General features: G+C 30.0%; 1 protein-coding gene across 7 annotated transcripts in view; it reads right to left on the reverse strand.

Moving 5' to 3' along the window:
- Positions 1–24902, reverse strand: part of LOC143236001 (uncharacterized) — a 109224-nt gene that overhangs the window by 44634 nt on the left and 39688 nt on the right. For 3 of the 7 annotated variants that reach the window (XM_076474173.1, XM_076474171.1, XM_076474172.1), the window contains exons 6-12: positions 21947–22114; positions 11618–11699; positions 9233–9341; positions 5120–5184; positions 4299–4426; positions 2891–3038; positions 1325–2137 (exon numbers count right to left, since the gene is read on the reverse strand). In XM_076474173.1, the coding sequence (XP_076330288.1) occupies positions 1325–2137; positions 2891–3038; positions 4299–4426; positions 5120–5184; positions 9233–9341; positions 11618–11699; positions 21947–22114 (1513 nt within the window). Of the gene's footprint in view, positions 1–1324; positions 2138–2890; positions 3039–4298; positions 4427–5119; positions 5185–9232; positions 9342–11617; positions 11700–14160; positions 14274–21946; positions 22115–24902 lie in introns of those variants that run through there. The other 4 variants (XM_076474175.1, XM_076474176.1, XM_076474174.1 and 1 more) reach the window with 3 other exon arrangements.

A 24902-nucleotide genomic window follows, 5' to 3' on the forward strand; every position in this document is an offset into this window, starting at 1 on the left:
GTCAGTAGAAAACATATGGGTAGTCATACAGCAGTACAAAAATTATGATAAATAATTAAATAGAATATATGCTTCTATTTTTTGTTCCCTATAAGAGAGTCAAATAGTGTATGTATCAATGAGCCAACTTTAATTTTTTCATAGTTCTTGAGTAATATTTTAAAACAAATGATGTAAAATAAGCAGTAAGGCTACAAAACATGCACTGTAAATGAAGATTATGTTAATATGTTACTTCACATTTGTTAAGTAACACAGAATACTCTCAAAAGAATACATTAGTTCTCTTTCCCAAACAACAACAACAAAAAATAAAAAATGGATAGTCTTAAAAATGTTACAAGATGCTCCTATTATTTGTGTGACAGGAACTTGTTCAGTTATCTATTCATATACAAATATCATTTTAATAAAGTTGTTTTGAAACATAAGATTATTCATGACTACATTTTTTACAATTTAATAATATATTGGTAAAAAATAAAAACAACTTGATGATCTATGTTTAATCACATCACAGTTGAGTCAATTTCTAATAACATTTAATTTTGAAAAAGGGTTTTGATAAATCACACCAGCTAACTTTTAATATAATGCCCTGATTTCTTCTGTAAGTATTTATACTGATTAACACAAGTCTAAAAACATACTGCCTAAAACCTACTTTAAAAGATCTACTCCAATCATGAAGTTACATTTCATTACCATATGTTCAAGAAATTTTCTGCACTCTATTTAACAAGTACCTACTTTCTTTTGAAATGTGTGTAATGAGTTCAAGTCATGTGCATACCAACCAATACAACTTTTTTGTTTCAAACTGGATATTCTATAAACATTTATGAATGTAACTCCTTTAATATATGTCTTAAAGGTCTAAGTACAAAGATGATCTATTTTGGAGGACATATTTATTTTATATTTTAATGAATCAACAAGTGAACAGTTTTTACAAGTTACTATACCAGAAAAGAAATATTACTCAAAAATATACATTAAATATTGCATTTTATCATGTTAGTAAAAATTCCATAGGATTTTAAACTCCCACAATATGCACAGCCTATTCTTACAATATATATATGCTAACCTAGCATACACAACTGCATTTCTGACAGAAATGCTTCTGTACATTTTAATATTTATTTAATCCAGACTTACCAGTTAAGGATAGCATTAAGTCCAAAACAAATATAAATTAGCAAGAAGTTAAAAACAAAAGAACAACAAGGTATGCTATACTTGAGTTTATGAAAATGAGAGAGAGAGAAAAAATTTCCACAGTGAATTAGCATTTATGGAAGAAATACAGATAAAGTCTCACCCGTTTGTTCAATGTTCCAAGATTGTTTCTTTGTTTCTTCTTCAACAGTTGGAGTGTGTGTAGTATGTACATCACTTTTGGGGAGTGTTTGAAAATCTCCATGATCAGAAAGATACACTTGAGAGTTATCTGTAGGTGAATGGTAATGGACAACTAACTCTTCATCTAATGCATTTTTGTTCCCTAATGTTTTGACTTTAAATTCTGCTACCACATTATCTTTACAGCTATCTTTTTCTTTAAGTACAGATGAAGAAGACAGCTGGCCTTCTAACAAAGAGTAAGGTTGAAGAGAAGATGGTGTCAATGACAAATGATCTGATAGATCACTAGTTTTTTTGACAGCATTATTTTTCACTGTAGGTTCAACTGATGCAGCAACTTTGATAGTATTTATTTTTCTACCAGCATTTCCATAAAAGTCTGACTTTTCCTTTCCAGAAGAGTTATGCATTAAATGTTTTTCAAGAAACCTATTTCTAATGACTGGAAGACTGCTAAGGACCTTGGAAGTTGTACTTTTGGCTGAATTTCCAGTTAACTTAGTGTCATGAGATCTAGTACAACAGTGTTCAGTAGAAATAGTATAAACTGGTGGAATGGGAGGACAATCAGCAAAAGATATTGGAGTTGATAGTTCAAGGTCTGGTGGGAAGCCTATGTTTCTAGATTTTTCAACTATTTTGATTTTGTTACTAGACTCAGATGTGGTAGCAGGGATTAGTGGGTATGCCTTAATGTCCTGGGTTTTAACAGGATCCAGCAAGAACTGGTCCCTATGAAACTGGTCAGCATTATGTTCCACTGATTTGGCTAAATACAGGTTAATCAAAAGAAAAGGAAAATGGAAAAGAATGCAAAAGAAATTGTTAACAGCATGCAGTGAAGAAGAATATAATAATATGTAATAGTAATATATCATGCAAAAATTAACAATAAATATCTCCTTCAGTTCAGATACACAGAGCTATATAAGCAATTTATTATGAAAGAAATACAACTGTAAATAAGAAAATAATATAGAACGATATTAATGAAAAAAAAATCAACTTAAAATCAAAATAAGTATTTTAAACTGTTTAATGTATCTTTCTATCATACACAGTGTAGTTTCTTACCATTCCATTTTGCAATAAACATGGTGGGAGAAAAAACTACCATACAATTGGTACTGTATAGTTGATATTAAAGAAAATATTACAAAGACAAGAGAAACCAAGAGTGGGATTTTTTTGTATCAGACTAATAGTCACAAATGGTATAAAAGAAATAAATTTGTAATCACATATATACAAGGATATTGTATCTTTAAATTATCACAGCACAGATCTACATATCCATGTTTATGAATTTAAACTGAATGTTCTACAAAAAAGTACTTAATGAACACTTTTTTTTAGCTTCCATATTCTGGTTCTGATTTTTGTAAACTTAAGTATTTCTGCTACAGTAATTTTTAAGTTAAAATATGTTGCAAATGTTTCTTTAATTATGTAACAAAAACTTAAATACACTTAAGGAGAAAAACTGGTTTAAAAAATTTTGTGTGTACAATAAAAGTGGTACCTTCCATGCTTTCTACTTTGTCTAAAGTGGAAGTAGTGACTTCAATGCCTTCTTGTATTAACTGGTTATCAGTTTTCTTCAAAAGTCCAGGTTGTGTTTCATAAATGTCAGCAACAACAGGCACTTCAGCCCCTTCCATGATTAGAAACTGAAACCACAAGAACAATTTGTAAAAATAAATTGCCGAGATACACACATAATCAGATAATATATTTTTTAAAATAACATAAGTCTGTGATGGTTTTATTGTCTTGAAAGTTTTACATGTTCTTCACTAATTCATGAATGCTGAATCTGAAAATATCTATCAGGATGAATAAGGATGCATATTCATTTGACTTCAATATTCTTTACTTTTCTTCAGTTTTTTTTTATTAACAAACGTAATGATCAAACTTTCAAACCTTTAAAAAATAAAAATAAATGACAACTTTAAATGTATTATGATAAAGATAACCCACATCATGCTGGTTGAACTATTTGTGCGCAAGGTGTTGTTATTGACTGTTTGCTAATGTAGGTTCACTACGAAATAGGTATGATTCGTGATGTGTAGCACACTGGTTTTTTACCTTTCTTTTGTCCAGTGTATCACATTATGTAAATAAATAAGAAACAGGGATTATTTAACTGTGTATGCTGAATAATGTTTTGTGCCCTGAGTCAAAAGAAAAAAGTACAGTTCCATGATTATGTGTACACTTATAAATCAGAAGATTTTTGTTATGAATATAGTGGTGTGGATGGTGATATTTTTAATTTATCAACAATCTGTTTTTCCATGATTGAGAAATTTGATGAGTTTTGATTTTAAGAAACAAAATCCAAGTCTTTTACACAACACAAGAAACAAATGTGTATCAATTAATATAAGGATAGAGAAATAAATTCATAGTATAAAAAGTGATAATAATTTTGATAATTTTAAACTAAATTAAGCTTAAGAACCTGAACTAAGTTCAATATTTCTTGAAATTAGTACACTTTAAAAAATGAGAGATCTTCCAGCTAACATAAGTGTGGTAAACTTGGGTACCACAGTTTTTTGTTTATAATAAATATGAAAATATATCTAGTACTTATATCATGGGTCTATCCCAATAATTCATTACCTTTAATAAATAAAAGTTAAAAACATTTTGATCAATTAGTGAAACTGCAGATTATGAAAGGATAGTTTGTTTAATCCAACTAAATTCAGTGTTAACTTTGCACAAGTACAAAAGATGGAGAAAAACTGGAAGCAAATATTTTTATAAACAATTCTAATTTTTTCTTAACACATGCTGTCAAACATATCTTGCATCATATAATGTTTGTGATTCATAAATCAATGACAGTTTTAAATGTTACCATAATTTCAGGAAAATACAAATTATATAATGTAGATAAGAGAGACAAAACAGACCTCAACTGTAATAGAACCAGTCACAAAATCACTTCTTGTTGGTTGAGACTGAAGAGGAATGACTAGTCTCTGGCTTGGGCTGTTTATTATCTCCTTCACTCCTATCATGCCAAGGCTCAGCAATTGTTCTGTCGTTGAAGACAATAATAAGAAATTAAAACCCACCTTCTTAAGCCATTCCTTCAAACATATGCAGCAATAGGACTTGCTAAAAATCCTTTAACATTATTATCCTTATTTAACAGTTATATCTATCTGTTAACGGTATTATTTTCTACTCTTCATTGTATGCTCCCTCCTGGTAATAAACACCAATACTTTAAGTTACAACTTTTAAGTGCTTATAAAAACAAATAATGAAAAAAAAAATTTAAAACAAAAACAAATTGTACAGTACAATTTTTTTAGGAAATTTTTATTTTCCTGCCTATGTATTATAGAATGATAAATCTTTATATAAATGAAACAAAAAATTAATATCAAACTTTTCTCATTTAAGTCAACCAGTATATGTATACATATTTTTCTTCTCTAATCTGTTATTACTATAAAATAAATTTCTTACCTTAATAAAGTATTATAGTTCATAAACAAACACAAATGTGGGTATAATAACCAAAATTCATAAAATAGTCACTGATGTTTATGTGCAGGATCTCCATTATTTTAAAATATGTTTTATTCATTCCCAGTATTAGTTTTTATAGTATGAATAATGGCATAAACAAAAACACAGTGTAATATATATCAATCACTTATAGCCAAAGCAATATCTTGATTGATTCAATATTTTAAGTGCTGAAATGACCGACTGTAATTACCTTCACCGTCATTTCCAAATTCATAGATCTCAAAAACAATTTCAGCTGATGTTTCGTTCAAATTGCTGCAGAGTGAAAAAGAAACATTTCACAATAAGCTTGGCACTTTTATGCATTATAACATTTTTATGTACGAGTATAATAATAAGATAGTAATGAAAACAACAAGTCATCTACTGAACCTTACGGTAACTAAGAATATAATTATCATTCTTTAATCAAGTGAGGATTATAAATACATTCATATTTTTTAACAGAGCATATTATGCTGAGAAAATCTGCTTATTCAGTGAGAAGGTTTTTATATAAAAACACTTAAAACTGCAAAAACATTAGCATTTTTTACCTATACATAAGAAACATTTTCTAGCGTTTAAGGCAAAAATATAGATTCATTTATACTAACATTAAGAATTAACCATAAAAATCTTACAAGTTGTAATGCTCTATTAACTAAATATACATATCATTTAATAGTATTCTTTTACACAGTAATCATAAACACAAAAGTAGTGAACAATTAACAAAACACATAAAATGTGCTCTACTTTCCACATACAAAGCAATTACTTATCCAACACAAAGCTCATGCTGAATTTGAAACTGATCAAGTCAGGAAAGAAAAACATGAACCTACATTCTATGTTTCATGATATGTTGATGTTTCAGCACACTAAAAGATAGTGTTTTAGAATCATAACTCAGAACTGTATGCCTATTCTCAACAGCAGCATAGTAATATAGAAACAAGTTAACTTATAACAATCCACACACACAGGTTATTTACAAGCAATATTTTATAGAGTGATATTAATGTTATAATAGCATTTTATATACTTATTAGATTTTGTGCTTTAAATGAATCTATTTTATAATTATGTTGAAAAAAACATCATGACAAAATTACTATTTTCTTTTTATCATAAATATACTGTAAACTGTAAATTTCATAAAGGAAACTCTGATCACTAGGATATGTATTAATGATGCTCTATGGGTGACTATTATCACAAACTACATTTATAATATTTATTTATCAAGTCAATTCTTGTGTAAAACATGTTGTTTCACATTAAGCATACTCAAAAAAAAAAAAAGAAGAAAATTTTAATTCCTTCAAAAATACAGAGAATACTGACATCAATAAAAATATCTCATCCAACATTTCTATTGTAATTCCTATTTAGTGTTACTGTGAAGCATCCATCTAGTTAACATTTTATCCAGTTTTTTAATTCACAAACATTGAACAATCCTGTATTAAACAGATTTTGTTGAATGGTTCAAAAACTTTCAGCTTTGCCCTTGTATAATACAATGGGTCTAGGACAACCAAATGATGAACTAATACACTACTTACATTAGGGGTGGGCAACTTATTTTTCATAGTGGCCGCAACTATGGCTAATGAAAAAAACAACATTGGCTGCACTATTAAAAAAAAAAAAAGAAAGATGTTAGTTTAATCAAAATATTTGCATTACATCTAATCTTCAATGTGAAATTTGGCTTAATATCTATGCTCAATGAGCATCTTAGCTCTGCCTCGAAATTTATGTCAGTAGGCCGAGATCTGTATCTAGACTTGGGAAAATCTAGCAGAGAAAATGTTGACTCACACACCCATGTGGATCCAAACATGGAAAATAATTTTGAAATTGCTATCTTTAAATTTGGAAGACTCTCATTTATCAGAATAGTGAGCTACTTCTCTCTGATAGAACATTTTTGTTTACCTTTTATGTGTTCAACACTTTGCAGGGTAAGCACCTCGTCTTCAAATCCACACTTATTCAAAGAAAAAAAAATGTAATTTCCTTTCTGAAAGTTCCGAAGTCAAATTGAAATGGATCGTGCAAAAATTCAAATTTTTAATTTCGGAGAAACGTAATTCACAATTTTGAGATCGATTTTTGCTCCAGTTTACATAGAGATCATCTTTAGTATCAGAGAAATCATAGTCCTTATTATTTTCTAGAAAACTATTCAACTTTGCAAAATGTATCAAATCATTCTTTTGTAAGTGTTCTGCAAGGAGGTTTAACTTTAACTGAAATTCATGAATAGACTGTGATTGCTCGCTTATTATTTTACCTCTTCTCTGAAGCTTAGTATTCAAATTATTCAAGCAAGCCATCATGTTGCACAGAAAATGCAAATCACACTGCCATGACAAAGTTTCAATTTCACAGAAATTTTCAATCTTACCTTTTTCAACAAGATACTCCTTTATTTGAGGAAATGAAGAAGTAAATTGTTCCAAGACTTTTGCTGTACTTGACCATCTTATATTTGCAAAATCAGTTAGGCCATCAAAAATACAGTCATTGCTTTACTTGAAAGACTCAACAAACTGTCAATGAATGAGAGAGCTTCCACTTATAATATAATTCACAATTTTTACAACAATATCCATAAAATTTTTCAATTCATCACTTTTAGACATCTCAGCACATAAATTTTCCTGATGCAAAATATAATGGAAAGACGACAGCGTAGATTTCGCACTATTTTCAATTAAATGCTGCTTCAAAAGAGAAACAAATATTAATTTCACCCAAGTCATGGCAGGAGCACCATCTGTTGAGACAGAAGCAAGATTTTAAAAATCCAGATTGAATTTTTTGACATTTCAAGAAATTTTTCAAAGATGTGTTTTCCACATGTTAGATCTTGTATTGTAGTCCACAAAGGCCAAGCATTTCTACCTTCACTTGAAGATCTGTAGTTACATATCAAACCCAAAATATCAACTTTGCAGTGTCACTAACATCTGTTGACTCAACTGGTGCTAAAAAAAATACAAAGTCTTTTAGTTGTCCAAGCAACCGATTTTCTATGTCTTTCGCTAACTCTAGCATTCTGCAGACAACTGTTCTTTGACTTTACTGCAAATTATTTATCATTTGAAGAATATTATCTTTTATTTTTGAATTGTAATTCTCCAACAGAGTTTCAATGACAACAATCAATATTTCTTTTTTCGAGTTCAGTATCAAAAAAATTATTTCTTTTTTGAAGCTAGAATCCAAGCTATTTTATAGCTAGCTAATGTAACTAGTTCTATCGATGATAAAAATCTTTTTAGGCCTCCCTTTTGTTCATGAAGTTGTGCTTTCAGAAGGCCAATTTCATTTATACAATTTTTGCAATCAACTGGAAATTTTAAATCAAATTTGTTGTGAAAATTGTTAAAGTGTTGCAAAGGTTATATACTTTATTATTCCTATAAACGTTGTTACACAAAAGACACACTGGTTTATTATTTGCTTCAATCACTACAAATTTCAACTCCCAACTTTCATTAAAATCTTGTTTCATGTTTTTCCAGTCATGTGCTATTCTCTTTTTGTCAGTAATGCTAGAATCAATTAAATTGTCTTTATTTTCTGAGTATTCACCATCACCTGGATTCTTTCATTTTTGAATTATTCCATAATATATTTAAACACTTGAAAGTTGCACAGTAATATGTTTGCAAGCACATGCAAAACAACACACACTCAATAACAAACATCTAAACCAGACTGATGTTACGAAATGGGCAGATTCTGTGGCAGTGATGAAACACTCAACATTAGTTGAGATGAAGTGAGTCAGTGCAGCTGCTGATTACTAAATTTGCGATAAAAAATAAATGATGGAAAAACGTTGATTCCTAAACTTTAGCTGACCAAAACTGTGGCCATATGTGACCAGTGACCATGGAGTTGCCCACCCCTAACTTAGATCATATTATAGCATTCACTCAATTATCAATTTATTAAAAATTGTACTATAATCAGCAGGTTATATGAAAAAAGCCTATCAGAAATTAGTTTAACAATACACAGTACTAAATGCAAATGAGGTAAATAATAAAACAAGAAAAGACTATTATACACAAGTTTTAGCCAACTCCAAAATATAAATATTAGCTACTGATGCATAGCACTTGTCTCATTCAGATAATTGTAATGCAAACCTAACATAATGAGATAACATTTCCTTATTGAAAAATGAAATACAATCAATGTTCACAAATTTGGAAGTTCTGTATACAGTTATACAGTTAATATACATTTTAATTTGTGTGTTTACAAAAATAGTATTTTTAGCACATTCAAAACTTACAAAAGAAAAGGTTCATCCCAAAACGGGTTGCTTGCATTTTTTGCTGGTGATGTTTGAAACCTCTGGAATGGTTCATCTAGCTTGACAACACAGTAGGGTTCTTGACAACCTAGAAGATAAAGATTTTTTAGGTATGTAAATTTTTGAACTAATTATTTGTGTATTAATCTTCATTTTTGGTGTTATAAATGTATAAATTAAGGGATCAGAAATGTTAAACTAAATATTTCAACTAATATACAGTGTCAACTGTATAAAAGATAGCAGTTACATAGTGAGACACACAAGATGGTATACATGTTAGATATCATGCAAATGTTCTAATGTATAATTTTGCATGACACATACAGCATGATGTTTTGTGAGCAATGTGTTTATTGTCTAGTGGTAGTTGTAACTAAAAAATGCTATTACTGTAGGTATAGTTTCTCTTTATGAAGCTCACATACCTTAAATGTTATAATACTATAAATACACTTTATTGCTAAATCTATAAATTTCTTTATAGATGAGGTAAAACATATTAACACTGCTTTACTTTGTGTTTTATTACTTATAACACCAAATCTTAATTTTTTTTAGTGAAATATTTGTAGAGAGCTCTTATTATAGACTTTAGGAGAATTTATCATTGAAATATTTTCTGAATATCTGAGATATGAATTTCATAAAGTACAACTGTATCTGTGAATTTCACTTCCTGATACCCTGAATATTAAAACTATGATGTACTAGTTAATAATTAGACTTTACTAAATAAAGATGATATACACTGTTGATAAATTAATGGTTAGTTATCATATGCATTTCTTTGAATTTGTGTTATTACTCTGTTGCATTTTAAACATTAGTAAATCTAATCACATGTAACAAACAAAGTGAATTAAAAGTGTTTCTATTACACTGCACACATCTGCATGCAGCAATACATATGTGACATATTATCCATAATATTTTTTGCAGGTAAGCTATTTTGAAATGATTTTGTACTATGTGATCATGGCTATTACATTTTTTTTAAGATGCATGCTTTTAACTAATTGTAATAATACAAAAACAATTATACTTTAATAAAGTATGTTAAAGGTGAAATTTCAACAGTATCAGTATCACTCACAGTTCCGCTACTCTCGCTAGAACTTGTCAGATTTATGTCAAAAGTAACTGTTCTAGGTTCATTCAAAGTAGGTTTGAATTTATATGGTGCTACTCGACACGTTCAGAACACAAAGTCAAAACAGACTCTGCCTCTGTTTCTCCATATACACTGGCCATGTTTATTTACATTTAAAGTGCTGGCATTGTTGGTTTGTTTGGCAACTATTATGTCACAGTACTTTTCCTAGCAGCAAACGTAAAAACTAAAATGTTCGGATTGCCTCAACAAGCATAGAACTATTCTCTTTGAAACTACCCTGACACAAAACATAAATCAATGTTTCAGTGATAATTTCATTTATATTGATATATATAACTAAATATTGTAGTTTAGACCTGCAAATTTGTTCCAAAGAGAAATGGCAATGGTAAATTTGGAATGACAATTAGTTAAAATGTCTATTAACCATAAGTGTATGAGTGGGAGTCCCAATGTGCAAGTCAGAGTCTTTTACAGAGTGCCATTCAACATGGTATTATGTATTTTCTATCAGAGGTATTCATTTTGCTCTACCTTACTAAGGTAGTATCAGTTCATGGGAAAGGACAGTAAATACTGGATATAGTATATTAAGAATACTTAACAAACAAAATACTGTACATATGCATTTTTGAGATTCTAAAGGTTACACATACACAATATGCAAAGTACAGGATGGACAAAGGTTTCATTATTAATCACAAGAACAACACCTTATTCTCTGACTTGTCAGTCTCAAGTCAGATTGATGTAGTCAAGCATAAATACATTTGTAAATCATCTTATTTTCTGATTACAACAGACTTGTGCATCTTACTAAAATCTTGCAACAACTCAGAATTACAGCAGATATTCCTTTTCAAGTACTGTGTGAGTCTAATGGACCAAGCCCATGCACATTAGTTAAAACCATTAGGACAGGGGTTGAGGAAGTACTTAGCTACTGTGTGTACATTCTTGGGATTGAAGGATTTCTTTTAAAAATATCTAGGAACAAAATCTGTTATTCCCAATACAATAGCAAGAATAAGATAAAACACAAAAATTAATAAACTGTCACTCAACGTAAACTTTATAAACAAACTGCATTACTTAAAACTATAAAAGATGTTTAAAGTCATCATAAATTCACATTTTCTTCTATATACAGAACTTCAGTCAAAAAACTTTCAAAGGTTTTTAGCATGCTGTCAAACATTGCATTTTTGTCACAATAAATGCACCTTACAATTATGAGGAGATTTTACCTTTTTTACCACCAAGGCCAGTAGCTTTAATGATCTTAAGTAACAGTCGTTGTTCATGTCTTGTTGATGGATGTCTACTCGGCTAGAAGTGAATGATAGATATTTCATTAATATTAACATTTAAAAAAGAACACAAAAATAAAATTGGCACAATATAGGCCAGAACATCATTTATTATATAACATCAAACAAAATACAAAAACTATTACTTCACATCACAGAGGTTGTACCTTTCATACCAACAAAATGTAACCTTGAAATGCCAAGAATAAAAAGTTAAAAATAATTGAAGCATTTGCTTCATGAAAAATGTAAACATTTTGATGATTGCAATTATCTTAATTAATGTAAGTGGTCATTTACAATAACAGATTTATTCAAAAAAATAATACTAATATTACTTTCAATAAATTAAAGGTAACAATATTTCCTTTTTTTTGCATTACTCATTTTCATATCAATAGCTAATGCTCTAACTTATAAAAATATAATTTTCTACTTTTACTCTTTAAGACTTTTCTACCAAGTCTAATGAAAGTAGAAACACTAATACTAATGTTCATATTCATCTTTTAAGTGGTTATGTTGTGATATGATAACTCCTGTAAAAATTACTAAGTGGCAACATTCCATCCACATTTATAATTTAAAATGAGCTTGACAGAATGTGCCACAGTGAATATCACTGTGCAAATTTAAATTTGGAGGAAAGTTGCTGTATATCTGTACTCACACACTTTACACAATGTGCAAAGGAAGGATATTTTCCATAGGAATGTTATGTACTTACTGAGGTCATTTTATGCAATGAACAAGTAGTGACTAGTATTGACATTACCAATTTACAGTACTGTCCAGGACAGGTGTGTATCTACCTGATTAATAGAGAGATAGGGAAAAAAACATTGTCTTAATCATGCTGGTGTTACCTCTTGACACTTGGCAAATGTTCTATCTGTGAAAGTAACTTTAATTTATGACTAGTACAATAATAGTGTTTGTCACTCCCCACATTTTATGCAAGTCAACACTAGTAGTTCCTGTGGAGGAAAGTTCCAACATTTGAATATACACATTAACACTAAAACATCTAACACAGTACATTTACATTATATTTGAAAACATTTCTTAGGTTGGACTAATTAAAGATCACCCATCAAATACAAGGTGATTACCTTGGCAATAACCAGTTCTTTCATCCTAAGCCACTTTAATTTGTCTCATCTAACTGAAAGTACACTTTCTGATTACAAAAGTATAACAGAACAACTAACAGAGTTGGAAAAATTCATTAAGGCTAGTGAAAGCATAAAATAACATAAAAAACAGGATTTATTAGTACAGTCACATTAGCACTAAAATTCTTACTGATGTGCCATACTGGACCATATTGGCTAACTTTCATCATCGGATAATACACTCCTAGAAGTTTTCTAGTGTTCAACTTATGCTTATTTTATCAAAATTTCTGTAAACAGCATATTAAACCAAGCTGGATATTTTAATGAAGTAATCATATTGTGAAAGTCAAAAGAAAGTTAGGAAAAGAGTAAACATTAGAACACCAACATATAAAAAAACCATTATAAATATTAGCAGAAGTTAAATTATAATTACAAAATGCAACAATTCTATTTACTGCTCTAGGAATTACATGATGTACACTCTAGTCAGTATGATTACAAATTAAAATTTCAGTACTTCTGTTAATAAAATTCTATATGTAACAATATTAATTTTTAAATTGGTATAGTTGAATTTGAATGAATCAAATTTCTATAACCACATGTGCAATAATTTAATGTCTTGAAAGCAAATTATGCCACAAAAATATACTTAACTGGCATATATACTGTGAAGATAACTTCCCTCTCAATAAAACCCAAATTAGGACTGAAACTTTTCCTCTCGACAAATAATGATGACAACAAACACTTTTTACACATTTTATTTGGCATTAAATTTTGTTATGCACAGTTGGTTTTGGAATCAAAAATGGAAGATAAAAAATTACTATATATATACTGTGTTCCATCACAGCTATATAACATGTATACCCACAGTTACTCTTTAAAGCCAAATAAAATGAATTATTTGACATAAGTGATATAAATCTTATGTTATGAAAAACAAAACATCATCTCTACCTTACTAAACTGTTCATTAATGATTTCACAAAAGATGTATTTGATTCTGAAATTATATTTTAACTACTTCTTATCAAACTGTACAATAATTGAGGTAAGATTAGATAAGGAAACTGGAACTAACATTTTTTAAGCCTAATCAAGGTTGACTGCAGTGTTCATAGGTGATATGAATACTGTAAAACGTTCACTTAAATTACAATACATTTCTAGCTACAGAGTATAAAAATGATAACAAATTACAATAATACTTTTTCATTTTAGAACTGACTAATGAATCAAAGGAATATACATAATTAAGATGTCATTATTCCATAATATTAAACACAGAAATACAAAATATTTATATCAAGAAGTTTAACTTTACTTAACAAAAGAAATTGTGGTAAAACTTACATGCACTTTAATACCAAAAGCAAACATAGTTAAAATGTTCCATAAACATGCACCTCAGCAATGACTAATAAATAAATTTATCTATTGCCATACAACTTAACTAACACTAAACTAAAAAGAGAGTCAGAAAAACACAACTGGTTCTACTTTAAACACAGCAGTGAGGATATACCTGTACACTGTATACATACAGCACAAGTGTCTCTGAGCATCTGTTAAGTAATAATCAACAGACATATCAAATCCTAAAGGCACAAACAGATCAACTACCTGAATGACCTAGTATGTTAAGCAAAGTTACATCTAACCCTTTACTGTGTCCTTATCCTTAGTATTAATGTACCTGATCCTCTATTTAATGATCAGTGAACTCAGAATACTATACAATTAAGTATCAAGACTGCAAATGATTTTAAAACTTAAGATCTTTTGTTTTTACAAAAAATCTCTTTTAGACTTACACAACATAATTCTGGCTTAATATCTTATGTTCAATAAGATTTCTTAACATTATTAACTGACTCATTATATATCAACCACAGGGACATCATTATTTTAGTGTAAATTCTGAGGAAAGAAAAGCACTTTCAAAACAACAATCCTGTAAAAGATATTTTTATTATTGCTAAAAATTGTATAAAACAAGTTTTTCTAACATTTTCAATTTACTTGTTTTAATTCCAAAGAAATAATAAACCACAGCAGATTTTTTGGGAAAAGTATATAAGCAAATTAATAAAAGACCTAAAGGAAACTAAAGACTAAAGAATTAACAGTTATGAATCACACAATAATAGAAGTAGATGAAAAATGTTAGCATGAACCAGCTGTTAGTTCATTCAAACATAAAAAGCACACTGTACATCACATGAAGCTAAAAAAAGAAATGTAACCCAAACCACAATAAAATAAGCTAAAACAGTAAGTCATACACAAAAAAATGAATGAAATTTGCATAAGTAACATACTCCATATGGTTCAACTGTTTTTAAAAAATTGCACAATTATAGTTGATATGCAGTAACAAGAAAAATGATCAAAAAGAAATCAGTTTTGTCTTTTTAAATGTTTTTAAAAGCTAGTAAATCCATCAGAAATTGCTTCTAGAGTTAATTCATTATTAACAAATAATTCAGGAGTATAAATGGGTGAGGGTAAAGTACTACACATATCTATTTTGTATATGATGACTGAACCATTGAAATAACAAGAATAATAATCAAATAATATTTTTATAAATTGGTCTATTTTATAAACAACTAAATGCACAGTTTTAACATGTGCAAAAAGATGAGCAATTTTTATATTTATCCAAAACTTAACATAAAAAGCTGATTTATGAAGCAACATTATGATCATTTATAAATATTTAGTATCCAACATCTATGCTGCAGAACCTTTAATGTAATAACACATTCCTTACTCTGAAGATTAATCCTAGTGTTTCCACATGAAAATTGGTGACTTAAGTTTTAAAGATAATTACTTTAATATAACCACAGAACTTCAACTGTCTCAAACTGTAAAACAACACTTTTTTTCTCCTAACTTCCTGTATACTGTCTAGAGATATCTTTTTCTTTTTTACTGTTGCTGAGTTTTCAGTTGTTAAATATATTAATTTATCTCAAAGTTGACACCTGATACTAAAACCTAAATGTAGAGTGGAATGCACTGTCCATCACACTAAGGTGATTACCAATATATGATTGACTTTGATACTAAGAATGTTAAATAATATATATTGGCTTTCATTTTCCATGTACACACAACCAAAAGCCTGACCTTAAAAGAAGGGAGTCTAAAAATAAGTAGGAATACTTAATCCTAGAAAAGCATAAGAAATATCTATCTTTGTACTCAAGTATGAATGCATATGACAAATAACAAGGTGATCATTGGTTTCATCATGTATCCAGGATTAATAGAGAGATTTAAAATATCATTGTGCTAATTCTAAATTACTGGGTCCAATGACAGCTTACATATTAGGAAAGCTAAAACACCTTCTTTAGAATGTTTAAGATAAAAACTAAATGCATTATAGCAGAAAATGAGGAAAGTCTTGATTCATAGAAGCTTTCAAGAACAATAAATCATCATGGAATATTGTTACCATAAAAGGAACAAAGATATTTTCTACAATATATTTTATGTGTGTGTGGTTTATCAAACTTTTCTGAACACAAATGTATTTACTAGAATGAAGATTAGTTGTTTATATATTAACAAGAAAAATATCCTCAAAACGACAATGCCTTGATAGTTCCACGAAATCAGTATGTTAAAATTTAATTATATAGTTACACTTAAGTCAATGCAAGTCTTTTGAACAAGTTTAAACCATCATGTAAGAGTTGTGGTAGAAATATTATCCTGATAATAAGACAACTGGAAAATGGAAAGTTTTCTAAGTTGGCTTCATGAAGATTAAATACTAGCAAAACAAGAATACAACATACTGGGAATAATAAATTTTTATGCAACAAAATATAAAAAAGTAATGAAAGAACAATAGAATAAAACAACTTCACAAATTTTATGAGGTAGTGAACATAGCTTCACTAGGGAAAGATCTTGTCTTATTAATCTTTGACATTCTTTAAGAGGTTACTGCTTATGTAGATGATGGCAAGGATGTAAATTTTCAGAAAGTACTTAGCAAAATATCTTACAAAAAAAACTTATCAGAAAAAAATGATATCCAGAGTATGAGGGATAACCTGACTAATTGATTATAAAAGTGGATGGATGGAAGAAAGCAAAAGCTTGCCATAAATGGAGTTCACCAAAACTAGATTAATGTCACAAGTGGGATACCTGAGGGCTTAATGTTAGGCCCTTTAGTCTTTTGATTTACCTCAATAACACAGATGATGGAATGATCAATAACTTACTTAACTTGTTGACAATATTAAAATTTGTGGTATTGCTGGCTGTGAGGAGGATGTTGCTGTTTTAGAAAACATTTTAGATAATTTGATGAGTTGGTTAAATAAATGGTAGATGGCTTATAATTATAATACACAAAAAGCAATGCATATGAGATACTATAATTTGAATCAGAAGCAAAACTTTGATTGGAATAACATTAATAGCAGTATAGAGGAAAATCTTTTTTAGAAGTTAATCACTCCCTAATTCCATCATGGCAGCATGCTGTTGCTAGTGAAACAGAAAATAGGATTTTAGGTTCTACCAAGAAAACGTTCAAATAAAGATCTGAAGAGGTTATGATTAGGCCACATTTGGAGTATATGTTCAGTCTTCGGCTCCTTAGCTTGGGAAGGAGATTGAATTATTTGAAAAATTCAGGGAAGAGATGCTACAATGATACATGGGATAGAAAGGTTATCATACAAACATGGATTAAGAAGAATTAGAAGAGGTTTGATTGAGTTGTTTAAGATTGTTATTGAAACTGATTGTTTCTATATATCATCTTCTTTCCTTTTTAATGGTAAGGATGATAGGTTTGGTTTGTTTTGGATTTCGTGCAATACTATATGAGGGCTGTGTGTGCTAGCTGTCCTTAATTTAGCAATGTAAGACTAGAGGGAAGGCAACTAGTCATTACCACCTACTGCCAACTCTTGGTTAGTCTTTTACCAATGAATAGTGGAATTGACCATCACATTATAATACCCCCATGGCTGAAAGGGCAAGCATGTTTGGTGTGATGGGGATTCAAACTCGTATCCCTCAGATTATGAGTTGAGTGCTAGAGAATGGTAGGACCATATAAATATTGGTATAATATAACTTATCTTCATCTAAGAAAGTTTTATTTTTCTAATATAATTGTTGGCCTTTGGAATAAGCTACCTTTGGATCAGGTAGAAATAGTGAATTTATGGGAGTTTAAGGGAAGGCTTGATAAATATTTGAATTATAAGCTTGAAGCTCTTTATTTTAATGTAGTTCAGCTAAGTAGATGGAACAGATCCCTTGTTGTCCATAAATATTATTTTAAACTAATCATCAGCTCTTAAAATAAATGTCTGACCTTTATAAGGATAAAAACCATGACATCAAAACAAAAATTCATTGTGAAATACTGCCAAAAATCAGATGAACAATGACCAGTTAATTTTAAAGTGGATGGTCAAAATATTCTGATGTTAATAGCATTTATGGCTATATGCAACAAGCATAGGAAAAATATATATAATATAAACTAACACTGTCAAAAAAAAAAGATTGCATGTATTTGATTACAGGATAAAATGGATAATATTCTATGCAAAATGCAAGTATAATGCTTTTGATTAGAGGGGTAATTTTGTCTATAGATTTAAGTTCCATCAATGAAGATATAATGTCATGAATAATTTCAAAAAATGATGTCCAGGGCATAAAAGAAAGGCTTAGTTATGTATAATTAAATGTCAAAAACAAGCTCTAACACATAATTTATGTTAACCAATATAAAAAAATTGTAAAGAATGATATAATGTTATGAATGATTTCAGAGTGACAGAAAGGGTCATTATAGTAGAATTAAAAGTCAAAGATGCAATTGTGTGTTAGCCATCTGAAACAATCTTAAATGCCTATCATAGTAAAAAAAACTTTCACTGATAACTAATGTTTGTGAAAAACTTGCAATTGCCATATTATTATTTTTAAAGATATATTGTTCAGTGAATTATCTAGATGCACTATGAAAAATAAGCACCTCAAAACAGCCATTGTTCAAATATTGTAAATGATGAATAAAATATTTTCTAACATCAAATGAACTCTTGCATGATAAAGGTATTTTTAAAACATTATCAGTAGGGTATGCTGAAATATGATTTAAAAAAAGAACAAATTATTATGTTCTTAGCACAGTAAGGTTCTGCTTCAAATTAGACATACAACTCTGTCTCAGACATAAACTAATTATGAAAAAGGTTATGCAATTTTTAAATTTTGTTAAAGGTCTATTGTATAGATCCAGAAAGACATATCACTTCTATTTGATATTACAAGGGACTTAGCACTTGCTGATCCACACGATGGGCAGAAATAACTAATGGAGAGAGAAGTGTACAATTCAATACTGTGTGATGACCAGGAAAAATTAAAGGAAAGAGCAGTTACAAATTAAATGCAGGTTCACAATCTTTAATGGGTAAACAGAAAGATGGGAGAGAAAATTAAGAGAGGGACTGTGAACCCTCATGATCAGATAATTCTTCCACAATTCCAACATCAACCCCTCCAAGACAGCAAAGGTATGCAATATCAGATGGGAGGTGAAAGGAACCCGTTTTGTCCCAAATGGAGGGAGGGAGAAAAAGACTAGGTGACCACCAGCAATTAGGCCAGTGAGTAATATGTTGAAAGGAAGTGGGATGAAAATGGAAGACTGTATATACAATGTAGGGCTAGGAAAAGAAAAAAGGCCAAGACCAGGTAGAGAACTGGTGGGTCAAGGCTGAGACAATCAGGAAAGTCAATGATGTGAGGGAAGATTGATGGTGAGCAGCTGAAACCTATAATACCAGGAAATCAAGGACACCACCAAATTTATCTGGATAAACAGAAGGGGAAAAACAAAGGTCTTGGAGAATGGTAGAAAGAGACAGAATTAAACTTCCAAAAGGTTCCAACAACGGGAGACCCAGAAAAGAAAATAAATAGTAAAGAAGGTTTCTAGAATGGGCCATTAATGCAAAAAAGGTGAGATCTATATTCCTGAGAAAGATTAAGATGAGAAAAGAGAATGACTACCAACATATGATAAAGGGGGAAAATATATCAAGGAAGGGTAGAAATAAATTCATGAAATTGGAAAAGTATGCAATGAATCTGATCCCTCTAATTGGCAAAGGCACTCCTAAAGACTGAGTCTAGAAATGGATAATACAAATGACTGAAAAGAAAGAATAACAAAGACAGGAGGTGGAAAGTGGTGCTGAAGTTTGCCATCAGTTAAGACACGAATTTGTGGAAGGGAAGTGAGTGCAACAGTTGGGAATAAAGGGTCCCACCTGCATAACTGGCCCCACTACTTGATGAAAGAAAGTTGACATATCTTCCACAGATAAAGCACTTCCAGCAAAAAAGGCATTAATTTGTTCTGGGTGAGAAGGTTCTTTACTTATATAAGCTTTAATAACATTCACATTAAATCATGAATTCATGTTGAGTTTAAACATGGTGAAGTAAAAAATTCAAATTTTAAAATTTTTGGAAATATTATAAATATCAGTAAATTCAACAACATATCAGTGCAGAGGAAAAGAAAAATGATTAATGAGCAAGAATGTAGAGGGAGTTATTGGACATGAAGGTTTGTTGCACTCCTATGATCAAAGGGTTCTGCACCATGATGGTATTGATATACTATGACACAAATTCACACTTTCAAATGAAAGTAGGTGAACTTTCACAAGGCTGGTGTCTTGCAAATCTCTGGCAGAATAAGTGGGCTCAAGAGAAAAAATTATCTAAGTGCAGAAGAGAATATTCATTTTTGGAATTAGCACTTTTTCAATACTATAATGACTAAATTATATGTTATTTTTGCTAAGATATTTATAGTGTTATATATCTTCTGTAGTAACTATTTTACTTAATTTAAATAACTGATGTATTAAACACCTACTTGGTTATTGCCTTTCACTGACACTACAGTATGAACTGTATTATGAAGCACACAGTTTATAAGTCTTTGATTATTTTCTACTCCACTGATGTATTTAACTTGAGAAGTTACTGAATAAGATTATACATTATGTTTATATGTAGAAGTGCATGTGTGTGTGTCATGGTTGATAAAAGTTTCATGTTCATTGATAATGTTGAATTTTTTTCAGCAATTGTATAATTCATTTCTGTTAGTATTTGTCCCTCAACACCTATAACTATGTACTTTTATGTTCAATGCATTAATTATACATTAAACATTTATCTCTAGAAAAATATGACTACATCTTTAGTTACATCAGTTCAGATAGTACTATGCACCTGGCTTATAATGAAAGATGATCAGCACAATCTCTCTTACATCAGCTCTTCAGTACATTCAATAATAATAAAACAAAATATAAATCCAACTGATTATTTCATCCTGCTATTAACTTAACATGAGTTAATATCTCTCATAAACATAAAAAATACATGCTTCTTTATAATACAAGTTTATATAACATGGTTTTCTTCTGGCTATATTAAAATAAACAGTTGTAAAATTAATGTTTTTTAAAGCATATTCAAAAATCAGTGCAAGGTAGCTGAAAATCTAACATGCAGCTAAAAATGAAACTTTATCAAAAGTAAGGATATAAAAAACAAAAGTTAGATTAACAAAACATTTTGTTCAAGGAAATAAGTTTCTGATATCAAATAATAGATTTTAATTAATCCAATAAAATGTGAATTGTATTTATTCTTTTGCTGGTACATTACCTAAAAATATATCTTATTGTAAAAAACTGCTTATAATGTGGTCATAAATATATAACAATTAGAAGCATTTCCTAAATAATAAGACAATAAAAAAAATGCCAAATACATCATTTTAAATACCTAACATTTTCCCAGTGTGCTAGTAAAAGGGGCACTAAATTAATATACTACTACATAAGCAATGTTAATGGTTTCATGAAAAAATATGCACATGTCAAGTCAAGCTTGTTAAATATTTGATAAAGCTGAAACTAACCACCTAAAGCAATACTGTATTTTAATATAAATACATAGCTTTTAATTAATAATATACAGCATTATACTTCAGTAAATTAATTTAGTATAAAATTACACCAAACATTTTTTTCTTTATATAAAAGCTCACCGAAGTACTAAGATCTTCAAGTATCAGAGAATTTCTTCCTTTACTTTGAAACTTGGGAAAGTCTGTTTGTTTAGCAAAATGTAGACTAACTGCTGTTGTTGCTATAGTATTGATTAATATATCCATGGCAACAGCTTCCATAGAGTTTTGGTCAGTGGCAAGGATTTTCTGTAGTAAAAATTAACCAAATACAATACATAAACACACACTGAGTTTATAAATTGTAAAAATTATTATTACTATTATACATGCAGAGTTTAACAATAAACTGTTTTACACTTTTTTTTGCATGAAGATATACAACAATAACATGAATGCATCATTAATTATATAAATACAATATAAATTTACCCATTTTCCAGAACAATCCAGGTATATTCAGTGCTGAGTAGCTGATAAAGAATTTTCTTGAAATTACAAAAAAGTTTCAAGAATGCCACAGAATTTATGAGGATTTTCTAGAACTTTCCATACAAATATATATACAAGAGCTCACCACTTATCACTTCAGTTTAGTTCTAGCTGCCTAAGTGAACACATTTTATCAGAGATGACATCAAGAAGCTGCAAGCATTATCCAGACACATTCTGTGATGTATATGGCCAATTTATCAATACAAGAGCAAAAATGTTCTTTGTGACAGCATCTGCTAAAATGTGTGAAGCTTACAAGACATATTTCGGCATGCCTGTCGGGGATCAAGACAAACCCTGGGTACCTCATTTTACCTGTGAGCACTGCAAAAAACTCTAGAAGGTAAGACGATTAATTTTTGCTTGCTTGAATAGCAAGATTTTATATTATCTAAATTTTAAACCTTTTAAAATTTAAATATCTTTTTATTCTAATTTCTAATAGTATAGAAAAAATATCACAAAATATTTTGCATGAACCTCTTACACATTAATTGTGGACGAAATAAATTTATTCTTCACAATAACAATTTTATTTTGCTTTTCTGCAGGATGGTACAGAGAGAAAAAGAGAACCATGAAGTTTGCTATTCCAATAATTTAGTGTGAACCCACTGACCACTCAAGCAATTGCTACTTCTGCATGGTGGACCCTTCCAAATGTCAAGCTGGCAAGAATGCATCTGCTGTCATGTATCCAGACCTTCCATCATCTATTGCCCCAGTGTCACACTGCCTTGAGCTCCCTATACCCACTTTGCCAGAGAAAGCAGCCATCCTCAGAAGAGAGCAGCAAATCAGAAGAGGAGGTAGATGTTGAAAATCCAACTTGCAATTTCAGAGGTGCAGCTGGTGAGAGAAACACATACTACCCCAACCAAATAAGTCTCAGTAATAAGATCAGAGATCTTATTCTAACAAAGTCAGATGCCAAGCTTTTGACATCTAGGCTCATGAAGTGGGATTTGTTAGATGAAAGTGTGCAAGTTGCAAGTCAGAGGAAGCATCACCTTCATTTTTTCAAGCTTCTTAACTCGTCAGGATGGGCTCTGCTTCTGCCACAATGTATCTGGTCTGTGTGAGGCAACTGGAATTGCCTGTATCCCAAATAAGTAGCACCTTTTCATTGATAGCTCATCCAGAAGCCTCAAAGCTGTGCTGCTCCATAACAGGAATAAGTATTTGTCTCTTCCTCTGGCTCATTTGATGGACCTCAAAAAGGGATACAACAGTGTTAAGACCTTGTTAGAAGCCTTGAAGTATGACGAGTATGGCTTGGAGGTTATTCGAAACTTCAAAATGGCGGCATTCCTGATGGGTCTTCAAGGAGGCTTTACCAAGTTTCCCTGTTATCTTTGCCTTTGGGACAGCAGGGACACCAAAGTGCACTACAACAGGAAGCACTGATTTATATGTTGTTTTATTCAGACCTTATGTAAATGAAAATGTCCAAATTTGCCCATTTTTACGTAGAAAATAGATTAATTTCTAAATTTCATTATCCAGGTCACAAAGGCAAAGTTTGAAGAGAATAATGGCCATTTTCTGTTCTTTCACAACATAAGCAATTAAGAAATAACACATACTATCCAGGAACAAAATTTATGATACAAAGTGTAATCACTGTGATATTATAGGCAAAGCAGGCTGTTACAGAACAGATCTATTTAGATCATCTTTATGCACAAATAAAATAGGACAAAATATCCCATGCCACAATGGAATTTTTAGTTCAGTGGCAATCTGCTGTTTGGGAATTGTCAAATCCTGTTATAAATTACCTGTTTTTACAATTGGTGGCATTAATGTCTGTGATGGCTTCTACTTGTGGATTTGTTTACATTGATCTGTGTGTGTATCTATCTATACACACACATACACTCATATGTACAATATAATAATATTTTCTGAAAGCATGGAAATGTAGCAAAAAAAATGTTCACATATTTTGTATTCTGATATTAACACATTTCAGATCAAGAGTTATACTGCAAATATAACAATGCACTACTACACTGTTTTTGAGATCTTACTGCACAGGCACAGGTTACTCTTTAGTTTACTGATACCTTAACATCTATAAAATAAATTTTAATATGTAATACATTAAAAGAGAAAGTGTCCATATATGTGTGTGTGTGCCTAAATATAAACATATACAGATAAATTTTAATACATGCAAAAGTCATTCATATTACCACAGATATTAATGCCATTAGCTGTAAAAATACAAGGACATAATGTCACTTGAATATTCTATTATAGATAAAAAGGACACTTATCTCTAAATAGGATGCATTATTGCTCACAAATAAATGGTAAAGTTATAAGCAGCCTCAGTTGATTGTTACATTGTATTTATTCTGTTTAGATATGTTAAAACCAAAATTCAAGTAAGTAAAGTTTGTTCAAATATTTTAAGTAAATATCAAATGAAACATACACATAATATATAACTTGATAAAAATATTAGTTTAAATACCATTCTAGAAAAACTGATTCTTGACTATTTTTAACATATCCACAAATTTAAGTATCAAAG

Source organism: Tachypleus tridentatus, chromosome 13 (genome assembly GCF_004210375.1).
Source record: "Tachypleus tridentatus isolate NWPU-2018 chromosome 13, ASM421037v1, whole genome shotgun sequence".
In the NCBI taxonomy this organism is placed as follows: domain Eukaryota; kingdom Metazoa; phylum Arthropoda; class Merostomata; order Xiphosura; family Limulidae; genus Tachypleus; species Tachypleus tridentatus.